Consider the following 27418-nt stretch of genomic DNA (forward strand, 5'->3'; position numbering starts at 1 on the left):
CGATATTACGTAGAGCATTTGGCGCCACAATCTTACAGCACACTCGTCCTAATTGACGTAGCGCGCCAGAATGCTAATCTCCACCCGTTAAATACAGCACAACAGCGAAGTTATTTTTCCACACCGAGCACATGTATTTTTTCCAAAATTGCGTTAAAAAAACGCCCGTGCTGTATTAGACGAGTTGTGAAACGAAAAAAGAAGCAAAAAAAGCCACGCTAAAAAACAAAAAAACACTATACTGCATTGGGTTTTCTTGTCATCCTTTTTAAAACAAGCAATGCCATGGCTGCAATTCACTAATATACATGTTTGGACATTACATTGTGTTATATGCACAAGTCTTTTTTGCAGTAAAAAAATTAACGATATTAAAGTGAACATCGCGTTCGCGTTTCTCATTGGAGGCTGATGGAGAGGGATGGTACTGAAAGAGCCACTCCGCAGCGCCGCGCACTACAATCCTCTGATTTGCATCTCGCCTCCTATAAAGGAGATCAACGCGCGTACGACAGGCACACTCGTTCTCGTCCTTTCTGACGTTCCACAGCTGTAAGCGGCGACATGCCCGATCCTCCCGCATCAAAGAGCGCTGGGCCGGCGAAAGTTCCTGCCCCCAAGAAGGGCTCCAAGAAAGCCGTGACCAAGGCTACGCGCAAGGATGGCAAGAAGCGACGCCACCGCAGGAAGGAGAGCTACGCAATTTACATCTATAAGGTGATGAAGCAGGTGCACCCCGATACCGGCATCTCGTCCAAGGCCATGAGCATCATGAACTCGTTCGTCAACGACATCTTCGAGCGCATCGCTTCCGAGGCGTCCCGCTTGGCGCACTACAACAAGCGCTCCACCATCACCTCTCGGGAGATCCAGACCGCTGTGCGACTGCTGCTCCCCGGCGAGCTGGCCAAGCACGCCGTGTCGGAGGGCACCAAGGCCGTCACCAAGTACACGAGCTCCAAGTGAAGCCTCGCTCAACCATTAATTACAACGGCTCTTTTCAGAGCCACCCACATCTTCGAACCTGCTTGTGCCAGTGTTAGCAGGAGCGCAAAACGAAACTTCAAACATAGAGCACTTGTCCAGGGTTTTTGACGTTGAGCGCCGATTTCTCGTCAACGTAGACCGGGCTGGAGTCGCAGCCGGGCGGTCGGGACTCGCGGTGACGCGAGGCGCCGTCTGCTGCTGCCGAATGCAGCAGCGGCCCCGCTCTCGGTTCACGCGTACACCGTTCATTGAGTGAAATGGAGAGATCCAGCGCATTTTTACCTGTACCCACGTGAAAAAAAGCAATAACAATATATATGCCATATTCACCATTGACGTCATCTGCAGCCGATCAAGATATAACATTGGATATGTGGCGCTATAACCTTGCACTGCAATATATTTAATTCCTGGTTGTCACGGCAAAGCATAGTGTGAACGCGATATCGGAATAGGCGACAATTTCTCATGGGGCGAATTTATACTTCAGTGATCGTGATTTTTAATTTTTACAAGAAGTGAAATACAACCTAGTTTAAATGTATTTTCGGGCACGAACTAACATTTTGCACGTATATATAAAAGTAAGCGCCTAGCATGGATGACTCGTGCAGTATAACTGATGATCATCTCAATGCCAAGAGAATAGATATATATCCCTGTGATCACCTCTTTCCGGCATTTTTGCGTATTAATGTTTACAATAAATTGCAGTTTCTTCACTTTATTTAGATTGATGCAGAGCACTGTAAAGTTGTTTTCGGAAAGGTTTTTGCTTAAGAAAAGAAAATCCGTTAAAGACATCAACGGCGCTCAAAGGTACTACTGCATTGTGATGCGGCATTCTGAAATGATACAAACTATGCACATTTTGTTGATTAAGAAGAGGAGTTCAAGACTCGAGATCAGTGCACGCTGCCAACCAACCAGCACGCGCCTCTTCGCACGTCACGACTCCGCTGACCAGTGAGCGCGCGCTCTGCGCTACATAAGCCGCCTTCTCCCCTCCTGTGAGAATATCTTTGCTCTCACCAAGCCATGGCTCGTACCAAGCAGACGGCTCGTAAGTCCACGGGGGGCAAGGCTCCACGCAAGCAGCTCGCCACAAAGGCAGCCCGAAAGAGCGCTCCGGCCACGGGCGGCGTCAAGAAGCCTCACCGCTACAGGCCCGGCACCGTCGCTTTGCGCGAGATCCGCCGTTACCAGAAGTCCACTGAGTTGCTCATCCGCAAACTGCCCTTCCAGCGCCTCGTCAGGGAGATCGCGCAGGACTTCAAGACCGACCTGCGCTTCCAGAGCTCCGCTGTCATGGCTCTGCAGGAGGCCAGCGAAGCGTACCTTGTTGCGCTCTTCGAGGACACCAACCTGTGCGCCATCCACGCCAAGCGCGTCACCATCATGCCCAAGGACATTCAGCTCGCCCGCCGCATTCGTGGCGAGCGCGCTTGATCGCCCAACTCGGCCCTCAAAGCACAACACAAAGGCTCTTTTCAGAGCCACCACTTTCGCATGAAAAAGCTAACTTGTGTGTCCTTTAAAGTCCGCATGCCTGTTACGGCGACCTTCGTTTGCCAGTCACGGCTATCACGAGTCGCAAGGCTTAAGCGACCAAGTTCATTTTCTATACCCCTCTGCTCATATTTTGCAATATCACAAGTCCGTGTTGTATTTAAGCGTTGTGGAACCATGTCTACATAATGTACAGTAAACGGCTGATTTCGGTGAAATACATGAACTATTAAACGCTGTTTAAAGCTCAAGCTGAAAATACGTTCGCATTTTGCAAACTAAGAGACTGAGTTATTCACGCACATATATATTTCTAGGCATTGCCCGAAGAGGCGGTTAAATTAATATATAAATACACCGTATAGGCGCGTGGGATATCAATCATGAGCTCAAGGCTTTCACAATGATTTCTTATAACCAATGAGGTCCCTCAAATGATGATTATAATAAATAATACATTGATAGTGGCGGAATCAGCTTGCCGCTGAATTTGTTTACGGTTAACTATCATTCTTAAAACTTGAACCTATTAAGAACGTGTATCGCATTGTTTCATTCATAAGTTGTTCCCGTATAAAAACTATATATGGATATATATAATTAAAGTCAGCATGGAATCCTCGCGTCCAGGCTTTTCATTGGTCTCTCAGGAGAGGGCGGGACCGAACGAGAGGAGCCATTCAGCAGCGACGCGCTCTACGATCCTCTTATCAGCTATAAAAGTCGCTCAAGGAGGTGCGGATGATCATCACAACTCGTGCTTGCATTGTCTCCAGTGTTATTAGTAGTTTCGGTTTCCTCACCATGTCAGGACGCGGCAAGACCGGTGGCAAATCTCGCGCAAAGGCAAAGTCCCGCTCTTCCCGCGCCGGTCTGCAGTTCCCCGTGGGCCGCGTTCACAGGCTGCTCCGCAAGGGCAATTACGCCCAGCGGGTCGGCGCTGGAGCACCCGTCTACCTGGCAGCCGTGCTCGAGTACCTCTCTGCCGAGATCCTCGAGCTGGCTGGCAATGCCGCCCGCGACAACAAGAAGACGAGGATCATCCCCCGACACCTGCAGCTCGCGGTGCGCAACGACGAGGAGCTCAACAAGCTCATGGGCGGCGTGACCATCGCCCAGGGCGGTGTGTTGCCAAACATCCAGGCCGTGCTGCTGCCCAAGAAGACCTCTCAGGCAAAGAAGTGAACGCGCCGCCGCCTCTACCACCACAATAACGGCTCTTTTCAGAGCCACCCACTTGCTTGCAAAGAGCTCGGACAGTCGTACACAGGGGTTGTTATTAGTGAGGACACCGTCGTCTCGTGGCCCTCGTCCCATATTACTCGCAATTAAACGAATGCTCTGCTCATAGATACCCCTTTTCTCTAATTTAGTAACGGTGTTTGAGCAGCATTCCAACATTGCATCAATCATGAAACATGGTTTAGAATAAATTGAGCGCGTTAGTATTTTAAGAAAGTATTGTCTTTTTCAGAAAAAAAAACCGTTCTTTTTGAGCGGTCAGATTGCATAGGCTATTTGACGCCATCACCTTACAGTACACACGCACCAATTGACTGAAGTTTTTTTTCTTCCGGAAATGAGCGATGGAGGGCTTAAAAGGGACTGGGACGTGTGTTGCTGTGCGTTGGTGCAATAAATAAGTGCTTTAACAATTCTACAACTCATTCACAATGAATAATTTACTACAGTATAGAGTTATAATTAATGATTGACACGTGACATAAGTAGCCTAGGATTTCGAGGTTTTTTTGCATCGTTATGAACACCTTGGTACTTTTCTCGCCTTCAAACAAATGAAGAGGATTCGTAGAATAGTTGAAACACTGCTTGAATTCACCAACGCACAGCAACACTCGTTCCAAACCAACCCCTAACACCCGTCCCACAGCCCCCTTTAACCTCTCCGCCCTTGCTCCCAATACACATCCACGTCTGATACGCCTCTGGACCTGGTGACGTCATTTGCCCTTTAACTTTTGACTCGTCCAGGTTATTCCCGCGCGTGTGATTGGTGCGTGTTCCTGAGAGCGGAGATGTGTCTGCGTGGTGCATGTGCGTAAGGGTGGCTCGCAGATCCCTTACACAATAAATTCCATCAACAGATTGCTTGCGTACTCCTTTAAATGATGGGTCGGATCCTCGCTGCACTTCGACTCGTCACACGGACGTTCGAGTGGCTGGGAAGTCGACGGGCCCGAGCCTGGCTTGAGTACAATACGAACTAACTCTTATCCCTACCCTCTCTCCTATTTTTTTTAAAGTCCTCTACATCAAAGATAAATCGGTGCTAATCCGCTGGCCTCCCGTACAATCAGGTGCCTCGGATTTCCCGCCACTCTCCCGCGACCGGTGCTCTCTCAAGACGTCCGCTCTTTACCCTCTAAACAAGCGCATCTGTCCTCCCAATCAGAGGATCGGCCCTGTTTTTCCCGTCGTTCGTGACTCCGTCCCTCCGCTACCTGCCTGCTGACCCGTGTGTGTTGTGTGCGCTTTCTACCCGCGGTGGCTCAGCAGCCCCGTCGTGACCATGTAATTACAACCAAAGTCACGGCGCCGCGGTGCACGTTTGCATCGGGGGAGGTCGCCCAATTCCCTGGTCGCAGGAAATCGTGAAACTTGGTCCCATGAGAGGTCTTCTAGGTGAAAACCTGTCGGCCACGTGACCTCCCCTCGGCGCTCTATGTGGGGGTGTGTGTGTGTGTGTGTTCATGTGTGGGGGGTGGTGAGGGAAGAGCAGTGTCGGCCCCGTCGCTCGGAGGTGGCGGCGTTGCGGCCACGGCGTCGGCAGGACGGCTTCGCTGCTGCGTCATCACAGTTGCAGGCACGGCTCCGACGGAGCGGCTTCGCTGCTGTGGCACCACAAGTACGAAAGAGAGAGTTGGGATTTAAGCGTAAAAGCCTAGGGAGGTTAATTCGAAATAGGCGGGACAGATTGGGTCTTAGACCGTCGGGAACAGGTTAGTTATTCTACTAATATTGACACCGGGCTACGTAATAATTAGCCTCGGACTCGCCGAGAATAAACTGTTAGTGTTCAATAACCTTGTCGTGTGGTGTCTGCGAGTGTGGGAAGAGCGCATGGCGGTGTGAGTCCGCTAGTCGTAAAACGAAGATTTGCGCGCAAATAACTCTATTGAGGCGGCCAGTGTGCGCGCACCCGACCGAAGTTCTTGCGTCATTGTGCCCTGTGTTTGTGCGCGAGTGCGTATTTTCCCACGTGTTTGCGCTCGCCCACGTGTGTTCGCTCGGGAATTAACGCGCAGGCATTATCGCCCGTAGTGTGCCGGGGATTGACGCGCGAATATTGCCTAGTAAATTGAGCGTGGGGGGGGGCGAATGAGGCTGCGTAGTAGCTCCTTACCCACGCCAGCGCCCGCGCCGCAGCTGGTCTATTTTCTGCGCGTGTACGTGGTGAGCGACGGTAGACTCGCACGGGTACGCACGGGATTATTAATACGGCTATTTTTAGCGCGTGCACGAGGTGGCCAATAGGGGCGGGTGGCTGCGCGTACCCGAGTGTGGGCAGCAGCGCGCACGGGCGCTTCCGTGCAAGGAGTCTGGGAGTGTGTGTGTGAATGACCCGAGGTGGCCGAGAGCCAGGCAAGAGTTTCGTCTCACAGGGGGGATGCGGAGGCAGCGAGGTAGAAGCTACGAGCGGCAGCAGCGAGGAGGGAGGAAGAGGAGGAAGGGGGAGAGGAGTCGGGGGGCAGCAGCCCCTACAGAGTCACTTGAATTTCGATTTAAAGCTTTCGTGACTGCAATGATTCATCTTCTTTGGTTCTTTCGGTAAAGTCACGTAGAATGAGAATAAAATAATAAATTGATAAAATAAAATAACAATAATATTCTCACGACGTTTCGGCCACAACACAAGCGGCCTTCATCGAGACTGTCTGGTAGGACAGCGCTGGAGTGAAAGAGCCACGTTCAGATCACGGCCTTTAAGCCTCAACTTTAGCACTCACACCACGGTTAATGGTATGGTTTGTCAACATGGAGTATAATAGCGCCTCGCAGCTGTCTCTCTCCCCCTCCTCTGTTCCGACCATGGACGAACTCGTCCGTCTGAACGGGGCGCGTAGCTATCCGTGGTGCTAAAGTTGAGGCTTAAAGGCCGTGATCTGAACGTGGCTCTTTCACTCCAGCGCTGTCCTACCAGACAGTCTCGTCCCTTCACCTGATGAAGGCCGCTTGTGTTGTGGCCGAAACGTCGTGAGAATATTATTGTGTTATTTTATTTTATCAATTTATTATTTTATTCTCATTCTACGTGACTTTACCGAAAGAACCAAAGAAGAAGAGTCACTTGAGTTGAATGTGAGTGGTGATGATTGCGCGCCGTGCCTCGACCTTGTTCAAGGCGCGCAATCATCCTGCAGTGCATAGCGATCATGAGCCACTCACCTCTTGCCACGTAATATGTTAAACTACGTGTTTAATGTCGGTAAATTTTGAGTAATTTGCTTCAGTTTGTGTTCCATCTCAAAATCCATGTATTTATTCATTTTAAAGTACGATTAAAACGTTAAATCTAAAAGTTCGGTGACAGGGGATGGTTGACATGACGCGCAGTCCTCACCATAGCGCGAGAGTAGGAATCGCGTGCGCGCGAGCCAACATTTAAATTGAAAATATTTAGCTGGACTTATATATGAGTAGTCTGTTGAAGCATTTTGTCTTGCAAAAAATTCGAGTGCGTTTTAAATAGTGAAGACAATCATCGTATCTTGCCCTGACCGAACAATTTCTCCCAACTGTTGGTTGTTCACTTGTTTTGAATTATAATTTAAATCGTGAACATTGTCGTAGATTGCATAAGTTACGTACATTAAATAAATTCTATTCGTGGTAATTTATCAACTAGATGCATTTAAGTATGAACGTTACGGGAATCGAGCCCAAAGGCAGGGGTGATTGACACGGCGAGTATGGTGGCAGCTCATTCACCGGAGCTGAGTGCTGGGTGATCTCAGCGACGTCCGCACATACTCTACGCCGCTTCTATAATAAACCTCGGGCCTGGTGGATGCTCGTCACGAATTTGTGAGAGCGCTGATTTCAAAGAGGCCAGGCGATAAAAACGACGTTTTGACATGGCGGAAACTGCTCCTGCTCAACCACCAGCTGCGGCTACTTCAGCGCTTAAAAGCCCCAAAAAGAAGCGCACCGCTCCAAAGGCCAAGAAGGTCGGCCCCAGCGTGTCCGAGCTCATCCTCAAGGCTCTCGCCAGCAGCAAGGAGAGGAACGGCGTGTCTCTCCCTGCGCTCAAAAAGTCGCTCGCTGCCGGAGGATACGACGTGGAGAAGAACAATGCCCGCGTGAAGTTAGCCATCAAGAAGCTTGTGGCCAAAGATGCCGTGGCGCAAGTGAAGGGCAGCGGCGCGTCTGGCTCTTTCAAACTCAACAAGAAGGAAAAGGCTGCCGCAAAGGCGAAGCCCAAATCGTCAACGGCAAAGCCCGCGGCTAAAAAGCCCGCTGCAGCCAAGAAGGTGAAGAAGCCCGCGGCAGCCAAGAAGACCGCGCCCAAGAAGTCTCCTAAGAAAGCAAAGAAGTCCGCCGCTGCCAAGAGCCCCAAAAAGGTGAAGTCGGCTGTTAAGCCCAAGAAGGCGGCAAAGAGCCCAGCCAAGCCCAAGGCTGCGAAGCCCAAGGTCGCGAAGCCCAAGACCGTCAAGGCAAAGGCCACCAAACCCAAGGTGGCCAAACCCAAGAAGGCCGTGGCCAAGCCCAAGAAGACCGCGCTAAAGAAGTGAATCCGATCGGACGATGCGCGATTCCCTCCACCCTAACGGCTCTTTTCAGAGCCACCCACTTAGTTCAAAAAGTGAACCAGATGTTGCTGCGCTTCAATTAGTTATTCGTTAAACATCTGACAGTATTACATTGAAGCTTAATGCGTGCCATATTCTGTAAGTCAAACCCATTTACGGCGTGGCGACGGTTGCTCGCCGTGCCTCGGCCCTGATCAAGGAGCTCGATGGTTGGTGCAGTTCAATCGTGAGGATTTATGTAGATTGGAGAAGTTACGTACATTCGCCAAATTATATTGACATTTTACCTACTTGATGTGTTTTAATCATTGATGTGATGGGAGTAATCGAGCCCGAAAGCAGGGATCATAAACACAGGCGACGCAGGTTGCAGCTCCCTCACTCGAACTGAGTGCAGAGTAATCTCAGCGACGTCCGCATTCTCGCTGCCGATTCTAATCTAAATCCAGATTCAAAATCGATGCATTCTTGACGAACCTCCAATTTTGATTGTGTTGCACCTCTTCATTCCGTCATCATGTTACTGGTGCCAAATATGGTATTTAGTCTAAAAATGTATTGATTCCAGACAACTTTACTCAATTTGCCTCCTTTCGCTCGTTGTGCCTTTTCACTATTTTTTGTTTTGTAAAAATTCCGGTGCACCATCTACACTTCTCAATTAAAAATAATTTCCATTCGTAATTATCGCATTGTTTTTGCAATGTCTTTCTTATCTTCATCATTATACCTTCTTTGCCAGTTCCAAAATGTTTTTATATATATTATCATAGTATGTTTTTTGTTTGCATTTTGACTGCAGGTATTGTGGTTAATGCATACATGAATCCTTGTAATAAGGTTTCAGTTTTGTTGCAAGAAAAAAGGGGAAAAAACCCTATCATTAAATGCCTTTCTTACTTTGGGACTACTTGGTGACGTTCACTCAACTATTGTGTTGGAAGCCGATTAGCTGCACATCTTGTTCTACTTGAAAACAAGACCTTAGATCGATTATTCACTCCACGTGCAATCTTGCAACAGATCGCGTCCCTCTCGCGTTCGCTGCGGGTGTGCCGAAATCATTACAGTGCTTCGAAAAGGGTCATTGCCCGAAACGTCTCATACATTTCAAAGAAGTGTTATTGACGACGGTGGAGGGTTTACTTCGTCACAGAGTTAAAGGTCAGAGGTCTAAGGCGGAGCCATCGCGGAGGGCAGAGGTGGTCGGTGACGTCACCCAGCTCCGGTTATAAAGGCGGCTGCTGCAGGCTGGGCGCGCCATCTCTCGCGAGCTTTGTCAGTAGTAGCAGAGTTAGTCGCCATGTCTGGACGCGGGAAAGGCGGTAAGGGGCTCGGTAAGGGAGGCGCAAAACGCCATCGTAAGGTGCTGCGCGACAACATCCAGGGAATCACCAAGCCCGCCATCCGCCGCCTCGCTCGCCGCGGCGGTGTGAAGCGCATCTCGGGCCTCATCTACGAAGAGACCCGCGGCGTCCTGAAGGTCTTCCTTGAGAACGTCATCCGCGACGCCGTCACCTACACGGAGCACGCCAAGCGCAAGACCGTCACCGCCATGGACGTGGTCTACGCCCTCAAGCGCCAGGGCCGCACTCTCTACGGCTTCGGAGGCTGAGTGCCCATCTCTCGCGCACTAAACCAACCCAAAGGCTCTTTTCAGAGCCACCCACCTCTTCTAAACTGCTTGCGCGCCAGTGTTACCAAACCTTTCACGAAAGAAACACTTCATTAATGGGTTGTTGCTCGCAAATTCCTCGTGAGCGTGCACCGGGCTCTTCTCGTGGACGCGCGGTGGCTCGAGGTGCCGTCTGCTTGCGCTCTGCTCGGTTACCATGTTTTCTTGTTCATGTTTTTTGCGTGTTGCGGTTGCACCCGATTCAAGAGCCGAATGGCTCACAGGGCTTTACCAAATAAATGAAACTGAGAACAGATTCACGCAGAGATCGTTTGCTTGTTGAGTTAGCGAATCTTCATCTGCTTCCAAATGAATGAAATAAATCACAATATTCAAGATACGTCACATTTAACAAGGCGCAATTTTTGAACGCGTTAATACAGTACGCATTTCTGGTATATTTGCGTGAATTATTTTCAGCTGCAGCCGATTCCGATATTACGTAGAGCATTTGGCGCCACAATCTTACAGCACACTCGTCCTAATTGACGTAGCGCGCCAGAATGCTAATCTCCACCCGTTAAATACAGCACAACAGCGAAGTTATTTTTCCACACCGAGCACATGTATTTTTTCCAAAATTGCGTTAAAAAAACGCCCGTGCTGTATTAGACGAGTTGTGAAACGAAAAAAGAAGCAAAAAAGCCACGCTAAAAAACAAAAAAACACTATACTGCATTGGGTTTTCTTGTCATCCTTTTTAAAACAAGCAATGCCATGGCTGCAATTCACTAATATACATGTTTGGACATTACATTGTGTTATATGCACAAGTCTTTTTTGCAGTAAAAAAATTAACGATATTAAAGTGAACATCGCGTTCGCGTTTCTCATTGGAGGCTGATGGAGAGGGATGGTACTGAAAGAGCCACTCCGCAGCGCCGCGCACTACAATCCTCTGATTTGCATCTCGCCTCCTATAAAGGAGATCAACGCGTACGACAGGCACACTCGTTCTCGTCCTTTCTGACGTTCCACAGCTGTACGCGGCGACATGCCCGATCCTCCCGCATCAAAGAGCGCTGGGCCGGCGAAAGTTCCTGCCCCCAAGAAGGGCTCCAAGAAAGCCGTGACCAAGGCTACGCGCAAGGATGGCAAGAAGCGACGCCACCGCAGGAAGGAGAGCTACGCAATTTACATCTATAAGGTGATGAAGCAGGTGCACCCCGATACCGGCATCTCGTCCAAGGCCATGAGCATCATGAACTCGTTCGTCAACGACATCTTCGAGCGCATCGCTTCCGAGGCGTCCCGCTTGGCGCACTACAACAAGCGCTCCACCATCACCTCTCGGGAGATCCAGACCGCTGTGCGACTGCTGCTCCCCGGCGAGCTGGCCAAGCACGCCGTGTCGGAGGGCACCAAGGCCGTCACCAAGTACACGAGCTCCAAGTGAAGCCTCGACTCAACCATTAATTACAACGGCTCTTTTCAGAGCCACCCACATCTTCGAACCTGCTTGTGCCAGTGTTAGCAGGAGCGCAAAACGAAACTTCAAACATAGAGCACTTGTCCAGGGTTTTTGACGTTGAGCGCCGATTTCTCGTCAACGTAGACCGGGCTGGAGTCGCAGCCGGGCGGTCGGGACTCGCGGTGACGCGAGGCGCCGTCTGCTGCTGCCGAATGCAGCAGCGGCCCCGCTCTCGGTTCACGCGTACACCGTTCATTGAGTGAAATGGAGAGATCCAGCGCATTTTTACCTGTACCCACGTGAAAAAAAGCAATAACAATATATATGCCATATTCACCATTGACGTCATCTGCAGCCGATCAAGATATAACATTGGATATGTGGCGCTATAACCTTGCACTGCAATATATTTAATTCCTGGTTGTCACGGCAAAGCATAGTGTGAACGCGATATCGGAATAGGCGACAATTTCTCATGGGGCGAATTTATACTTCAGTGATCGTGATTTTTAATTTTTACAAGAAGTGAAATACAACCTAGTTTAAATGTATTTTCGGGCACGAACTAACATTTTGCACGTATATATAAAAGTAAGCGCCTAGCATGGATGACTCGTGCAGTATAACTGATGATCATCTCAATGCCAAGAGAATAGATATATATCCCTGTGATCACCTCTTTCCGGCATTTTTGCGTATTAATGTTTACAATAAATTGCAGTTTCTTCACTTTATTTAGATTGATGCAGAGCACTGTAAAGTTGTTTTCGGAAAGGTTTTTGCTTAAGAAAAGAAAATCCGTTAAAGACATCAACGGCGCTCAAAGGTACTACTGCATTGTGATGCGGCATTCGTTTGCCAGTCACGGCTATCACGAGTCGCAAGGCTTAAGCGACCAAGTTCATTTTCTATACCCCTCTGCTCATATTTTGCAATATCACAAGTCCGTGTTGTATTTAAGCGTTGTGGAACCATGTCTACATAATGTACAGTAAACGGCTGATTTCGGTGAAATACATGAACTATTAAACGCTGTTTAAAGCTCAAGCTGAAAATACGTTCGCATTTTGCAAACTAAGAGACTGAGTTATTCACGCACATATATATTTCTAGGCATTGCCCGAAGAGGCGGTTAAATTAATATATAAATACACCGTATAGGCGCGTGGGATATCAATCATGAGCTCAAGGCTTTCACAATGATTTCTTATAACCAATGAGGTCCCTCAAATGATGATTATAATAAATAATACATTGATAGTGGCGGAATCAGCTTGCCGCTGAATTTGTTTACGGTTAACTATCATTCTTAAAACTTGAACCTATTAAGAACGTGTATCGCATTGTTTCATTCATAAGTTGTTCCCGTATAAAAACTATATATGGATATATATAATTAAAGTCAGCATGGAATCCTCGCGTCCAGGCTTTTCATTGGTCTCTCAGGAGAGGGCGGGACCGAACGAGAGGAGCCATTCAGCAGCGACGCGCTCTACGATCCTCTTATCAGCTATAAAAGTCGCTCAAGGAGGTGCGGATGATCATCACAACTCGTGCTTGCATTGTCTCCAGTGCTATTAGTAGTTTTGGTTTCCTCACCATGTCAGGACGCGGCAAGACCGGTGGCAAATCTCGCGCAAAGGCAAAGTCCCGCTCTTCCCGCGCCGGTCTGCAGTTCCCCGTGGGCCGCGTTCACAGGCTGCTCCGCAAGGGCAATTACGCCCAGCGGGTCGGCGCTGGAGCACCCGTCTACCTGGCAGCCGTGCTCGAGTACCTCTCTGCCGAGATCCTCGAGCTGGCTGGCAATGCCGCCCGCGACAACAAGAAGACGAGGATCATCCCCCGACACCTGCAGCTCGCGGTGCGCAACGACGAGGAGCTGAACAAGCTCATGGGCGGCGTGACCATCGCCCAGGGCGGTGTGTTGCCAAACATCCAGGCCGTGCTGCTGCCCAAGAAGACCTCTCAGGCAAAGAAGTGAACGCGCCGCCGCCTCTACCACCACAATAACGGCTCTTTTCAGAGCCACCCACTTGCTTGCAAAGAGCTCGGACAGTCGTACACAGGGGTTGTGTTATTAGTGAGGACACCGTCGTCTCGTGGCCCTCGTCCCATATTACTCGCAATTAAACGAATGCTCTGCTCATAGATACCCCTTTTCTCTAATTTAGTAACGGTGTTTGAGCAGCATTCCAACATTGCATCAATCATGAAACATGGTTTAGAATAAATTGAGGGCGTTAGTATTTTAAGAAAGTATTGTCTTTTTCAGAAAAAAACCCGTTCTTTTTGAGCGGTCAGATTGCATAGGCTATTTGACGCCATCACCTTACAGTACACACGCACCAATTGACTGAAGTTTTTTTTTTTTTTCCGGAAATGAGCGATGGAGGGCTTAAAAGGGACTGGGACGTGTGTTGCTGTGCGTTGGTGCAATAAATAAGTGCTTTAACAATTCTACAACTCATTCACAATGAATAATTTACTACAGTATAGCGTTATAATTAATGATTGACACGTGACATAAGTAGCCTAGGATTTCGAGGTTTTTTTTGCATCGTTATGAACACCTTGGTACTTTTCTCGCCTTCAAACAAATGAAGAGGATTCGTAGAATAGTTGAAACACTGCTTGAATTCACCAACGCACAGCAACACTCGTTCCAAACCAACCCCTAACACCCGTCCCACAGCCCCCTTTAACCTCTCCGCCCTTGCTCCCAATACACATCCACGTCTGATACGCCTCTGGACCTGGTGACGTCATTTGTCCTTTAACTTTTGACTCGTCCAGATTATTCCCGCGCGTGTGATTGGTGCGTGTTCCTGAGAGCGGAGATGTCGTGTCTGCGTGGTGCATGTGCGTAAGGGTGGCACGCAGATCCCTTACACAATAAATTCCATCAACAGATTGTTTGCGTACTCCTTGAAATGATGGGTCGGATCCTCGCTGCACTTCGACTCGTCACACGGACGTTCGAGTGGCTGGGAAGTCGACGGGCCCGAGCCTGGCTTGAGTACATTACGAACTAACTCTATCCCTACCTTCTCTCCTATTTTTTTAAAGTCCTCTACATCAAAGCTAAATCGGTGCTAATCCGCTGGCCTCCCGTCCAATCATGTGCCTCGGATTTCCCGCCATTCTCCCCCGACCGGTGCTCTCTCAGACGTCCGCTTTTACCCTCTAAACCAGCGCATCTGTCCTACCAATCAGAGGATCGGCCCTGTTTTCCCGCCGTTCGTGACTCCGTCCCACCGCTACCTGCCTGCTGACCCGTGTGTGTTGTGTGTGCTTTCTACCCGCGGTGGCTCAGCAGCCCCGTCGTGACCATGTAATTACAACCCAAGTCACGTCGCCGCGGTGCACGTTAGCATCGGGGGAGGTCGCCCAATTCCCTGGTCGCAGGAAACCGTGAAGCTTGGTCCCATGAGAGGGCTTCTAGGTGAAAACCTGTCGGCCACGTGACCTCCCCTCGGCGCTCTATGTGGGTGTGTGTGTGTGTTCATGTGTGGGGGGTGGTGAGGGAAGAGCAGTGTCGGCCCCGTCGCTCGGAGGTGGCGGCGTCGCGGCCACGGCGTCGGCAGGACGGCTTCGCTACTGCGGCATCACAGTTGCAGGCACGGCACTGACGGAGCGGCTTCGCTGCTGTGGCACCACAAGTACGAAAGAGAGAGTTGGGATTTAAGCGTAAAAGCCTAGGGAGGTTAATTCGAAATAGGCGGGACAGATTGGGTCTTAGACCGCCGGGAACAGGTTAGTTATTCTACTAATATTGACTCCAGGCTACGTAATAATTAGCCTCGGACTCGCCGAGAATAAACTGTTAGTGATTAATAACCTTGTCGTGTGGTGTCTGCGAGTGTGGGAAGAGCGCATGGCGGTGTGAGTCCGCTAGTTGTAAAACGAAGATTTGCGCGCAAATAACTCTATTGAGTCGGCCAGTGTGCGCGCACCCGACCGAAGTTCCTGCGTCATTGTGCCCTGTTTGCGCGCGAGTGCGTATTTTCTCACGTGTTTGCGCTCGCCCACGCGTGTTCGCTCGGGAATTAACGCGCAGGCATTATCGCCCGTAGTGTGCCGGGGATTGACGCGCGAATATTACCTAGTAAATTGAGCGTGGGGGGGGGGGCGAATGAGGCTGCGTAGTAGCTCCTTACCCACGCCAGCGCCCGCGCCGCAGCTGGTGTATTTTTTGCGCGTGCACGTGGTGAGCGACGGTAGACTCGCACGGGTACGCACGGGATGATTAATACGGCTATTTTTAGCGCGTGCACGAGGTGGCCAATAGGGGCGGGTGGCTGTGCGTACCCGAGTGTGGGCAGCGGCGCGTACGGGCACTCCCGTGCAAGGAGTCTGGGAGTGTGTGTGAATGACCCGAGGTGGCCGAGAGCCAGGCAAGAGTTTCGTCTCACAGGGGGGATGCGGAGGCAGCGAGGTCGAAGCTACGAGCGGCAGCAGCGAGGAGGGAGGAAGAGGAGGAAGGGGGAGAGGAGTCGGGGGGCAGCAGCCCCTACAGAGTCACTTGAGTTGAATGTGAGTGGTGATGATTGCGCGCCGTGCCTCGACCTTGTTCAAGGCGCGCAATCATTCTGCAGTGCATTGCGATCATGAGCCACTCACCTCTTGCCACGTAATATGTTAAACTACGTGTTTAATGTCGGTTAATTTTGAGTAATTTGCTTCAGTTTGTGTTCCATCTCAAAATCCATGTATTTATTCCTTTTAAAAGTACGATTAAAACGTTAAATCTAAAAGTTCGGTGACAAGGGACGGTTGACATGACGCGCAGTCCTCACCATAGCGCGAGAGTAGGAATCGCGTGCGCGCGAGCCAACAATTAAATTGAAAATGTTTAGCTCGACTTAAATATGAGTAGTCTGTTGAAGCATTTTGTCTTGCAAAAAATTCGAGTGCGTTTTAAATAGTGAAGACAATCATCGTATCTTGCCCTGACCGAACAATTTCTCCCAACTGTTGGTTGTTCACTTGTTTTGAATTAGAATTTAAATCGTGAACATTGTCGTAGATTTCATAAGTTACGTACATTGAATAAATTATATTCGTGGTAATGTATCAACTAGATGCATTTAAGTATGAACATTACGGGAATCGAGCCCAAAGGCAGGGGTGATGGAGACGGCGAGTATGGTGGCAGCTCATTCACCGGAGCTGAGTGCTGGGTGATCTCAGCGACGTCCGCACATACTCTACGCCGCTTCTATAATAAACCTCGGGCCTAGAGGATGCTCGTCATGAATTTGTGAGAGCGCTGATATCACAGAGACCCAGCGATAAAAACGACGTTTTGAGATGGCAGAAACTGCTCCTGCTCAACCACCAGCTGCGGCTACTTCAGTGCTTAAAAGCCTCAAAAAGAAGCGCACCGCTCCAAAGGCCAAGAAGGTCGGCCCCAGCGTGTCCGAGCTCATCCTCAAGGCTCTCGCTAGCAGCAAGGAGAGGAACGGCGTGTCTCTTCCTGCGCTCAAAAAGTCGCTCGCTGCCGGAGGATACGACGTGGAGAACAATGCCCGCGTGAAGTTAGCCATCAAGAAGCTTGTGGCCAAAGATGCCGTGGCGCAAGTGAAGGGCAGCGGAGCGTCTGGCTCTTTCAAACTCAACAAGAAGGAAAAGGCTGCCGCAAAGGCGAAGCCCAAATCGTCAACGGCAAAGCCCGCGGCTAAAAAGCCCGTTGCAGCCAAGAAGGTGAAGAAGCCCGCGGCAGCCAAGAAGACCGCGCCCAAGAAGTCTCCTAAGAAAGCAAAGAAGTCCGCCGCTGCCAAGAGCCCCAAAAAGGTGAAGTCGGCTGTTAAGCCCAAGAAGGCGGCAAAGAGCCCAGCCAAGCCCAAGGCTGCGAAGCCCAAGGTCGCGAAGCCCAAGACCGTCAAGGCAAAGGCCACCAAACCCAAGAAGGCCGTGGCCAAGCCCAAGAAGACCGCGCTAAAGAAGTGAATCCGATCGGACGATGCGCGATTCCCTCCACCCTAACGGCTCTTTTCAGAGCCACCCACTTAGTTCAAAAAGTGAACCAGATGTTGCTGCGCTTCAATTAGTTAATCGTTAAACATCTGACAGTATTACATTGAAGCTTAATGCGTGCCATATTCTGTAAGTCAAACCCATTTACGGCGTGGCGATGGTTGCTCGCCGTGCCTCGGCCCTGATCAAGGAGCTCGATGGTTGGTGCAGTTCAATCGTGAGGATTTGTGTAGATTGGATAAGTTACGTACATTCGCCAAATTATCTTGACATTTTACCTACTTGATGTGTTTTAAGCATTGATGTGATGGGAGTAATCGAGCCCGAAAGCAGGGATCATAAACACAGGCGACGCAGGTTGCAGCTCCCTCACTCGAACTGAGTGCAGAGTAATCTCAGCGACGTCCGCATTCTCGCTGCCGATTCTAATCTAAATCCAGATTCAAAATCGATGCATTCTTGACGAACCTCCAATTTTGATTGTGTTGCACCTCTTCATTCCGTCATCATGTTACTGGTGCCAAATATGGTATTTAGTCTAAAAATGTATTGATTCCAGACAACTTTACTCAATTTGCCTCCTTTCGCTCGTTGCGCCTTTTCACTATTTTTTGTTTTGTAAAAATTCCGGTGCACCATCTACACTTCTCAATTAAAAATAATTTCCATTCGTAATTATCGCATTGTTTTTGCAATGTCTTTCTTATCTTCATCATTATACCTTCTTTGCCAGTTCCAAAATGTTTTTATATATATTATCATAGTATGTTTTTGTTTGCATTTTGACTGCAGGTATTGTGGTTAATGCATACATGAATCCTTGTAATAAGGTTTCAGTTTTGTTGCAAGAAAAAAGGGGAAAAAACCCTATCATTAAATGCCTTTCTTACTTTGGGTCTACTTGGTGACGTTCACTCAACTATTGTGTTGGAAGCCGATTAGCTGCACATCTTGTTCTACTTGAAAACAAGACCTTAGATCGATTATTCACTCCACGTGCAATCTTGCAACAGATCGCGTCCCTCTCGCGTTCGCTGCGGGTGTGCCGAAATCATTACAGTGCTTCGAAAAGGGTCATTGCCCGAAACGTCTCATACATTTCAAAGAAGTGTTATTGACGACGGTGGAGGGTTTACTTCGTCACAGAGTTAAAGGTCAGAGGTTTAAGGCGGAGCCATCGCGGAGGGCAGAGGTGGTCGGTGACGTCACCCAGCTCCGGTTATAAAGGCGGCTGGTGCAGGCTGGGCGCGCCATCTCTCGCGAGCTTTGTCAGTAGTAGCAGAGTTAGTCGCCATGTCTGGACGCGGGAAAGGCGGTAAGGGGCTCGGTAAGGGAGGCGCAAAACGCCATCGTAAGGTGCTGCGCGACAACATCCAGGGAATCACCAAGCCCGCCATCCGCCGCCTCGCTCGCCGCGGCGGTGTGAAGCGCATCTCGGGCCTCATCTACGAAGAGACCCGCGGCGTCCTGAAGGTCTTCCTTGAGAACGTCATCCGCGACGCCGTCACCTACACGGAGCACGCCAAGCGCAAGACCGTCACCGCCATGGACGTGGTCTACGCCCTCAAGCGCCAGGGCCGCACTCTCTACGGCTTCGGAGGCTGAGTGCCTATCTCTCGCGCACTAAACCAACCCAAAGGCTCTTTTCAGAGCCACCCACCTCTTCTAAACTGCTTGCGCGCCAGTGTTACCAAACCTTTCACGAAAGAAACACTTTATTATTGGGTTGTTGCTCGCAAATTCCTCGTGAGCGTGCACCGGGCTCTTCTCGTGGACGCGCGGTGGCTCGAGGTGCCGTCTGCTTGCGCTCTGCTCGGTTACCATGTTTTCTTGTTCATGTTTTTTGCGTGTTGCGGTTGCACCCGATTCAAGAGCCGAATGGCTCACAGGGCTTTACCAAATAAATGAAACTGAGAACAGGTTCACGCAGAGATCGTTTGCTTGTTGAGTTAGCGAATCTTCATCTGCTTCCAAATGAATGAAATAAATCACAATATTCAAGATACGTCACATTTAACAAGGCGCAATTTTTGAACGCGTTAATACAGTACGCATTTCTGGTATTTTTGCGTGAATTATTTTCAGCTGCAGCCGATTCCGATATTACGTAGAGCATTTGGCGCCACAATCTTACAGCACACTCGTCCTAATTGACGTAGCGCGCCAGAATGCTAATCTCCACCCGTTAAATACAGCACAACAGCGAAGTTATTTTTCCACACCGAGCACATGTATTTTTTTCCAAAATTGCGTTAAAAAACGCCCGTGCTGTATTAGACGAGTTGTGAAACGAAAAAAGAAGCAAAAAAGCCACGCTAAAAAACAAAAAACACTATACTGCATTGGGTTTTCTTGTCATCCTTTTTAAAACAAGCAATGCCATGGCTGCAATTCACTAATATACATGTTTGGACATTACATTGTGTTATATTCACAAGTCTTTTTTGCAGTAAAAAAATTAACGATATTAAAGTGAACATCGCGTTCGCGTTTCTCATTGGAGGCTGATGGAGAGGGATGGTACTGAAAGAGCCACTCCGCAGCGCCGCGCACTACAATCCTCTGATTTGCATCTCGCCTCCTATTAAGGAGATCAACGCGCGTACGACAGGCACACTCGTTCTCGTCCTTTCTGACGTTCCACAGCTGTACGCGGCGACATGCCCGATCCTCCCGCATCAAAGAGCGCTGGGCCGGCAAAGGTTCCTGCCCCCAAGAAGGGCTCCAAGAAGGCCGTGACCAAGGCTACGCGCAAGGATGGCAAGAAGCGACGCCACCGCAGGAAGGAGAGCTACGCAATTTACATCTACAAGGTGATGAAGCAGGTGCACCCCGATACCGGCATCTCGTCCAAGGCCATGAGCATCATGAACTCGTTCGTCAACGACATCTTCGAGCGCATCGCTTCCGAGGCGTCCCGCTTGGCGCACTACAACAAACGCTCCACCATCACCTCTCGGGAGATCCAGACCGCTGTGCGACTGCTGCTCCCCGGCGAGCTGGCCAAGCACGCCGTGTCGGAGGGCACCAAGGCCGTCACCAAGTACACGAGCTCCAAGTGAAGCCTCGACTCAACCATTAATTACAACGGCTCTTTTCAGAGCCACCCACATCTCCGAACCTGCTTGTGCCAGTGTTAGCAGGAGCACAAAACGAAACTTCAAACATAGAGCACTTGTCCAGGGTTTTTGACGTTGAGCGCCGATTTCTCGTCAACGTAGACCGGGCTGGAGTCGCAGCCGGGCGGTCGGGACTCGCGGTGACGCGAGGCGCCGTCTGCTGCTGCCGAATACAGCAGCGGCCCCGCTCTCGGTTCACGCGGACATCGTTCATTGAGTGAAATGGAGAGATCCAGCGCATTTTTACCTGTACCCACGTAAAAAAAAGCAATAACAATATATATGCCATATTCACCATTGACGTCATCTGCAGCCGATCAAGATATAACATTGGATATGTGGCGCCATAACCTTGCACTGCAATATATTTAATTCCTGGTTGTCACGGCAAAGCATAGTGTGAACGCGATATCGGAATAGGCGACAATTTCTCATGGGGCGAATTTATACTTCAGTGATCGTGATTTTTAATTTTTACAAGAAGTGAAATCCAACCTAGTTTAAATGTATTTTCGGGCACGAACTAACATTTTGCACGTATATATAAAAGTAAGCGCCTAGCATGGATGACTCGTGCAGTATAACTGATGATCATCTCAATGCCAAGAGAATAGATATATATTTTTGTGATCACCTCTTTCCGGCATTTTTGCGTATTATTGTTTCCAATGAATTGCAGTTTCTTCACTTTATTTAGATTGATGCAGAGCACTGTAAAGTTGTTTTCGGAAAGGTTTTTGCTTGAGAAAGGAAAATCCGTTAAAGACATAAACGGCGCTCAAAGGTACTACTGCATTGTGATGCGGCATTCTGAAATGATACAAACTGCACATTTTGTTGATTAAGAAGAGAAGTTCACGACTCGAGATCAGTGCACGCTGCCAACCAACCAGCACGCGCTCCTTCGCACGTCACGACTCCACTGACCAGTGAGCGCGCGCTCTGCGCTACATAAGCCGCCTTCTCCCCGCCTGTGAGCATATCTTTGCTCTCACCAAGCCATGGCTCGCACTAAGCAGACGGCTCGTAAGTCCACGGGGGGCAAGGCTCCACGCAAGCAGCTCGCCACAAAGGCAGCCCGAAAGAGCGCTCCGGCCACGGGTGGCGTCAAGAAGCCTCACCGCTACAGACCCGGCACCGTCGCTCTGCGCGAGATCCGCCGTTACCAGAAGTCCACCGAGTTGCTCATCCGCAAACTGCCCTTCCAGCGCCTCGTCAGGGAGATCGCGCAGGACTTCAAGACCGATCTGCGCTTCCAGAGCTCCGCTGTCATGGCTCTGCAGGAGGCCAGCGAAGCGTACCTTGTTGCGCTCTTCGAGGACACCAACCTGTGCGCCATCCACGCCAAGCGCGTCACCATCATGCCCAAGGACATTCAGCTCGCCCGCCGCATTCGTGGCGAGCGCGCTTGATCGCCCAGCTCGGCCCTCAGAGCACAACACAAAGGCTCTTTTCAGAGCCACCACTTTCGCATGAAAAAGCTAACTTGTGTGGCCTTTAAAGTCCGCATGCCTGTTACGGCGACTGTTTGCCAGGCACGGCTATCATGAGTCGCAAGGCTTAAGCGACCAAGTTCATTTTCTATACCCCTCTGCTCATATTTTGCAATATCACAAGTCCGTGTTGTATTTAAGCGTTGTGAAACCATGTCTACATAATGTACAGTAAACGGCTGATTTCTGTGAAATACATGAACTATTAAACGCTGTTTAAAGCTCAAGCTGAAAGTACGTTCTAGGCATTGCCCGAAGAGGCGGTTAAATTAATATATACACCGTATATGCGCGTAGGATATCAATCATGAGCTCAAGGCTATCACAATGATTTCTTATAACCAATGAGGTCCCTCAAATGATGATTATAATAAATAATACATTGATAGTGGCGGAATCAGCTTGCCGCTGAATTTGTTTACGGTTAACTCTATCATTCTTAAAACTTGAACCTATTAAGTACGTGTATCGCATTGTTTCATTCATAAGATGTGTCCGCATAAAAATATATATATATAATTAAAGTCAACATCGAATCCTCGCGTCCCGATCTTCCCGCGCCGGCCTGCAGTTCCCCGTGGGCCGCGTTCACAGGCTGCTCCGCAAGGGCAATTACGCCCAGCGGGTCGGCGCTGGAGCACCCGTCTACCTGGCAGCCGTGCTCGAGTACCTCTCTGCCGAGATCCTCGAGCTGGCTGGCAATGCCGCCCGCGACAACAAGAAGACGAGGATCATCCCCCGACACCTGCAGCTCGCCGTGCGCAACGACGAGGAGCTGAACAAGCTCATGGGCGGCGTGACCATCGCCCAGGGCGGTGTGTTGCCAAACATCCAGGCCGTGCTGCTGCCCAAGAAGACCTCTCAGGCAAAGAAATGAACGCGCCGCCGCCTCTACCACCACAACAACGGCTCTTTTCAGAGCCACCCACTTGCTAGCAAAGAGTGTGATGCCGCCGCCACGGAGCCGATCGGCGGGTGGCCCACCTGCGATCTCGCCGCTCCGAGCGGCGAGGCCGACATTGCTCCACCCCACGGCACCCCAGCAATACTACGACGGCGCACCACAGTAGCCACCGTGCACCCCCTACACGCGCGCCACTCCAGCGACTCGGTATTCGCACTCTGGGCGGAGGACCCCGGTCGCCCCGAGGACCAACAAGACCTGGCCTGGCGAGTCGGCCCGACTCCCCACGCCGAGGTCGTCCCCCTTCTTGACGCGGTACACGTACCTTGGGCAGATTTACCCAAGGGAGAGGCCGATCAGCTACGCGGGTTACTGCGGAAGTACGCCGACGTGTTCAGCGAACACGATTCAGACGTGGGTCGCACAGATCTCGTTAAGCACCAAATCGACACCGGGGCCGCCCGACCCATAAAACTCCCCGCGTACCGCGTGGGCGCACCCGAACGCGCCCAGATCAAAGAGGCGGTCAGGGACATGCTCCGCGATAACATAATTCAGCCCTCGGCGAGCCCCTGGTCTGCCCCGGTGGTGCTAGTAACAAAAAAGGACGGGTCAACCCGGTTTTGCGTCGATTACCGCAAACTAAACGCAGTCACCCTCGGCGACGCCTTCCCCATACCGCGCATCGACGACACCTTTGACAGCCTCGCCGGAGCGCGGTATTTTTCCACCCTCGATCTCGCGTCCGGGTACTGGCAGGTGGAGATGACGGAGGAGGATCGGCCAAAAACCGCATTCACCACCCCGATGGGGCTATTCGAGTTTCGAGTACTCCCGTTCGGGCTCACCAACGCGCCCGCGACGTTCCAGCGGCTGATGGAGTTGGTGATGCGGGGCTTGCAGTGGGAGCAATGCCTGATTTACCTGGATGATGTGATCGTGTTCAGTAGATCTCTGTCTGAGCACTGGTCCAGGTTACGGGAGGTGTTCCAGCGACTGCGAGCGGCTCATCTCAAGCTCAAGCTGCGTAAGTGTTACATCGCACAGCGCGAGGTGGGGTACCTCGGACATCGCGTCAGCGAGGCGGGGGTGCGCACCGATCCGGACAAGGTACGCGCCGTAGTGGATTGGCCACAGCCAAGAAACCTGTCGGAGATAAGGTCATTCTTGGGGCTCGCCACCTATTACCGTCGATTTGTAAATGGATTCAGCGAGATTGCACGCCCCCTCACCCAACTCACTTCCCCCAAGAACCCCTATCAGTGGACGGAGGCCTGCCAGACGGCCTTCACCACCCTCAAAGACCACCTCACACACACCCCCACACTGGCTTTCCCCGATTTTACCACCGACTTTATTTTGGACACCGACGCCTGCAGCAGCGGGCTGGGTGCGGTGTTGTCGCAGGTGCAGGAAGGGGTGGAACGGGTGATTGCGTACGCCAGCCGGACCCTGAGCGGGGCCGAGCTGAACTACTGTGTGACCCGTCAGGAATTGTACGCTGTGATCTTCGCGTGTAAACAGTTTCGGCCGTATTTATACGGCAGGAAATGTCGAGTGCGCACGGACCATTATGCTCTGCAGTTCCTCCTCACCTTCAAGGAACCGCGGGGGCAGATGGCCCGATGGCTGGCGCAGCTGCAGAAGTATGTGATGCCGCCGCCACGGAGCCGATCGGCGGGTGGCCCACCTGCGATCTCGCCGCTCCGAGCGGCGAGGCCGACATTGCTCCACCCCACCACCTCCCCACCCCCCCCCCCCACCGGAACACAAACGCACGCACTCCCCCCCACCATTAGAGCGCGTGGGGAGACACCCTGGCCGACAGGTTTTCACCCAGAAGCCCTCGTAAAGGGATAATCTTCACGGTTTCCTGCAGCCAGGGAATTGGACGGTCTCCCCCGACGCTAACACCCACTGCGGCGCCGTGACTTTGGTTGTAATTACATGGTCACGACGGGGCTGCCGAGCCACCGCGGGTAGACAGCACACACAACACACACGGGTCAGCAGGCAGGTAGGAGGGCAGAGCCACGAGCGGCGGGAAAGCAGGGTCGCCCTCTGGCTGGAGGGTCGCTGAGCAGGTAAATTTAGATGCGGACGTCGCTGAAAGCAACGGCCCGGGGGATGCTGGGATACAGATGGGCCTACCGATTGGCGGGTGATCCCAGCGAGCTGATTGGCCCGCGAGTCGGCACCAGGTAGCCCCTTTGATGTAGAAAGAATAAAGCGGGTCAGGGCGAAGGAAAAAGGTTCTCTGGCTACTCGAGTCGAGCCCAGGTCCGTCAACTCCCGAGTCCAGCCGCGCGAACGTCCGTGGGACGTATCGACGCGCCGCGAGGACCAGACGGCAGTGACGACGAACCGTGAGTAAGATAGAGAGAGGGAGTTGGGACTTAGCTTAAGAGCAAAACAGGAGAGGGTAAAGGGGAGGACAGGTAGAGTGTAGTGCCGACTATCGAGAGATAGATTGGTCCTGCCCCGCTGATCCCGACTGACTCGGTTAAATAAGGGCTCGCCGGCGCGGTGGAATAAATCGTCGGCGGTTACATAACGGACTGGTGTGGTTTTTGCGGAAGCGTGGGTGCGCTTACTGTCGCGGTGGTCGTTACATAACAGACTGGTGTGGTTTTTGCGCGGGTGTGGAAAGAGAGTGGAAGCGTGGGTGAGCTTGCTGTTTGCGGCGGTCGCCGCGTGTGTGGAGCGGCGCCGCGTGGAGTGTGTGCGCTACCAACCGTCGGCTGGGGACTCCCACGTTGCGAGCGGATACCCATCTCGCACGCATGCCCATCGCATAGCCCTTTAAACCCGTTTAATCCAATCCCCCCAATCGTCGGAGTGAGCACGAACGACGTCGCTTACCCTCCGACCTTTAACCCCCCGGTTACCCGCGTGTGATTGGTGCGTGGGACTGCGCGGGCGGGGAGCGTCGCGTTTGGGTGCCGGCGAAGCGCTAGCGGGTCCCAGGGAGGTCGAGGGTGATGCCCCACCGGCAGGAGACCCGGACTCGGGGGGGGACGGCACAGGGGGGGGAACAGGAGCGCGACGACCTTTCCCCGCCCGGGGAGGAGTGCGGCGGCGGCAGCTCCCACACTAGTGGAGAGTCTGGGAGCGTCGGGACTTCGCGGACAGGGTCGCAGGCAGGGGAGGTCCCGGGGGCCGGCGACCCTAACATTATGGTGTCAGAAGCGGTACGAACCCCCGGGTTACCCCACGCGAAAATAAGGCATATATTCACTGGCCGGGGTACACCTTCGTGGAGAGCATTTGCCCGCAACGTCCTAGGGGCTAAGGAAATTAATGGGTGGACGGACGCGCAGACGCTACGTCAACTTAATATGAATCTGGATGGGCGGGCAGCCGATTTTGTGGAAGCCCTACCCGCAAGCGCGCAGACACAGCTAGAGGAGCTGATGCGCCGACTTGATCTGCACTTCGGTACGCGCGATGAGGAGGAGGCAAAAGCGGCCTTAGAGGCACGCCGTCGCCAACCCGGCGAGGACCTGCGCGATTATGCCGAGGATGTGCGTGAGCTAACAAAGATCGCACGCCCGAGGCACACCACGGAAGCGATTGAGGAGCTGGCCACAGAGAAAATCCAGCGATACTTAATGCGCACGGCGTGGTGGCAGCCAGACGTGAACTGTACGCGCCTCTCCTTTGATGCCCTTGTCGAGCGCGCGCGCAAATGTGAAAGAATTTCTAGCGAACGCGCACAGCTCCGAGGGCGGGGACGGGAGTGCGCCGAGGCGAGCTTACTCTCCGAGGAGGAGGAGGAGCTCGCCATCGCGACAAGGGGACGGGCAAGGGAGCCCCCGAGACCCCGGGAGACAGTACCCGGATGGGTAGCCGGGATACAGGCCAGCATCGGGAGGATGGAGGACACAATTTGCCAAGCTATGACCAAGCTGCAGGCCTCCGTCGAGACCATCCAGTCCGAGATGGGGGAGCTGCACTCCACGGTGGGGGGGCTAGCTGGGAGGGTAGCCCGACTAGAAGCAGAGTCTGGGCAGCGGCGCACTGGGGGGAGAGGGAGCGGGCAGGGTGCCCACTACGGAGCCGCCACACCCCCCCGGGCGTGTTATATGTGCGGCCGTCAGGGGCATCTCGTGAGAGACTGCCCTCAGATCGCCCGCGCTAGATATGCCGAAGGGTTAAACGCCAACGCCCCCTAGAGAATGGACCACCTAGGGGTGCAATCGCCGCGGTCCCGACACATATCTACGACAATGGGAATAATGGCGAGCGAGTGATCTTCATACAGGTTCCAGCGACGACGCCCGTGGACACGGTGACTCCTGGCGACTGGCTACGGGAGCTGGTGGCAGGAATCACGGGGGCCACGTCGCTGGTGGTAGGGCAGGTCAACGGAATGCGTACCCGGATCCTGCTGGACACGGGGGCGGTAGCCTCGCTTGTGAGCGCGGCGCACTGCAGCGCGATCGGGGTCGACGTGAGCCACCTGCAGGCCCCAGACCGCGCACTGCACACGGCGAGCGGAGCCGGAATAGGGCTCCTGGGGAGGGCCACCCTGGAGGTCCGCATAGGCCACCAGGTGGGCACCCAGGAGTTC

General features: G+C 51.9%; 12 protein-coding genes across 12 annotated transcripts; all 12 read left to right on the forward strand.

Moving 5' to 3' along the window:
- Positions 1-368: 368 nt before the first annotated feature.
- LOC142929500 (histone H2B type 3-B-like) lies at positions 369-967 on the forward strand. Its single transcript, XM_076070922.1, has one exon. The coding sequence runs from the start codon at positions 565-567 to the stop codon at positions 964-966; it is 402 nt and encodes a 133-aa protein (XP_075927037.1). The 5' UTR covers positions 369-564; the 3' UTR covers position 967.
- Positions 968-981: 14 nt separating this feature from the next.
- On the forward strand, positions 982-2487 carry LOC142929506 (histone H3). Its single transcript, XM_076070928.1, has one exon. The coding sequence runs from the start codon at positions 2026-2028 to the stop codon at positions 2434-2436; it is 411 nt and encodes a 136-aa protein (XP_075927043.1). The 5' UTR covers positions 982-2025; the 3' UTR covers positions 2437-2487.
- Positions 2488-3256: 769 nt separating this feature from the next.
- Positions 3257-3710, forward strand: LOC142929509 (histone H2A). The gene has a single exon (XM_076070931.1). It carries the CDS (start codon positions 3301-3303, stop codon positions 3679-3681), a length of 381 nt encoding a protein of 126 aa, XP_075927046.1. The 5' UTR covers positions 3257-3300; the 3' UTR covers positions 3682-3710.
- Positions 3711-7537: 3827 nt separating this feature from the next.
- LOC142929502 (histone H1-like) lies at positions 7538-8954 on the forward strand. Its single transcript, XM_076070924.1, has one exon. The coding sequence runs from the start codon at positions 7593-7595 to the stop codon at positions 8247-8249; it is 657 nt and encodes a 218-aa protein (XP_075927039.1). The 5' UTR covers positions 7538-7592; the 3' UTR covers positions 8250-8954.
- A 119-nt stretch (positions 8955-9073) lies between these two features.
- On the forward strand, positions 9074-10199 carry LOC142929510 (histone H4). The gene has a single exon (XM_076070932.1). The coding sequence runs from the start codon at positions 9571-9573 to the stop codon at positions 9880-9882; it is 312 nt and encodes a 103-aa protein (XP_075927047.1). The 5' UTR covers positions 9074-9570; the 3' UTR covers positions 9883-10199.
- A 695-nt stretch (positions 10200-10894) lies between these two features.
- On the forward strand, positions 10895-11383 carry LOC142929507 (histone H2B type 3-B-like). Its single transcript, XM_076070929.1, has one exon. It carries the CDS (start codon positions 10937-10939, stop codon positions 11336-11338), a length of 402 nt encoding a protein of 133 aa, XP_075927044.1. The 5' UTR covers positions 10895-10936; the 3' UTR covers positions 11339-11383.
- A 1493-nt stretch (positions 11384-12876) lies between these two features.
- LOC142929504 (histone H2A-like) lies at positions 12877-13363 on the forward strand. The gene has a single exon (XM_076070926.1). It carries the CDS (start codon positions 12891-12893, stop codon positions 13332-13334), a length of 444 nt encoding a protein of 147 aa, XP_075927041.1. The 5' UTR covers positions 12877-12890; the 3' UTR covers positions 13335-13363.
- A 3241-nt stretch (positions 13364-16604) lies between these two features.
- Positions 16605-18004, forward strand: LOC142929503 (histone H1-like). The gene has a single exon (XM_076070925.1). It carries the CDS (start codon positions 16664-16666, stop codon positions 17300-17302), a length of 639 nt encoding a protein of 212 aa, XP_075927040.1. The 5' UTR covers positions 16605-16663; the 3' UTR covers positions 17303-18004.
- A 55-nt stretch (positions 18005-18059) lies between these two features.
- LOC142929511 (histone H4) lies at positions 18060-19334 on the forward strand. The gene has a single exon (XM_076070933.1). The coding sequence runs from the start codon at positions 18623-18625 to the stop codon at positions 18932-18934; it is 312 nt and encodes a 103-aa protein (XP_075927048.1). The 5' UTR covers positions 18060-18622; the 3' UTR covers positions 18935-19334.
- Positions 19335-19948: 614 nt separating this feature from the next.
- On the forward strand, positions 19949-20436 carry LOC142929508 (histone H2B type 3-B-like). Its single transcript, XM_076070930.1, has one exon. The coding sequence runs from the start codon at positions 19990-19992 to the stop codon at positions 20389-20391; it is 402 nt and encodes a 133-aa protein (XP_075927045.1). The 5' UTR covers positions 19949-19989; the 3' UTR covers positions 20392-20436.
- Positions 20437-21406: 970 nt separating this feature from the next.
- Positions 21407-21914, forward strand: LOC142929505 (histone H3). The gene has a single exon (XM_076070927.1). It carries the CDS (start codon positions 21450-21452, stop codon positions 21858-21860), a length of 411 nt encoding a protein of 136 aa, XP_075927042.1. The 5' UTR covers positions 21407-21449; the 3' UTR covers positions 21861-21914.
- A 371-nt stretch (positions 21915-22285) lies between these two features.
- On the forward strand, positions 22286-22828 carry LOC142929594 (histone H2A, sperm). The gene is made up of 2 exons (XM_076071178.1): positions 22286-22290; positions 22467-22828. The coding sequence occupies exons 1-2, from the start codon at positions 22286-22288 to the stop codon at positions 22816-22818; spliced, it is 357 nt and encodes a 118-aa protein (XP_075927293.1). The 3' UTR covers positions 22819-22828.
- Positions 22829-27418: the final 4590 nt, after the last annotated feature.

Source organism: Petromyzon marinus, chromosome 31, assembly GCF_048934315.1.
Source record: "Petromyzon marinus isolate PM22_M1 ecotype Great Lakes invasive population chromosome 31, UKy_Petmar_22M1.pri1.0, whole genome shotgun sequence".
NCBI classification, from domain to species: Eukaryota; Metazoa; Chordata; class Hyperoartia; order Petromyzontiformes; family Petromyzontidae; genus Petromyzon; species Petromyzon marinus.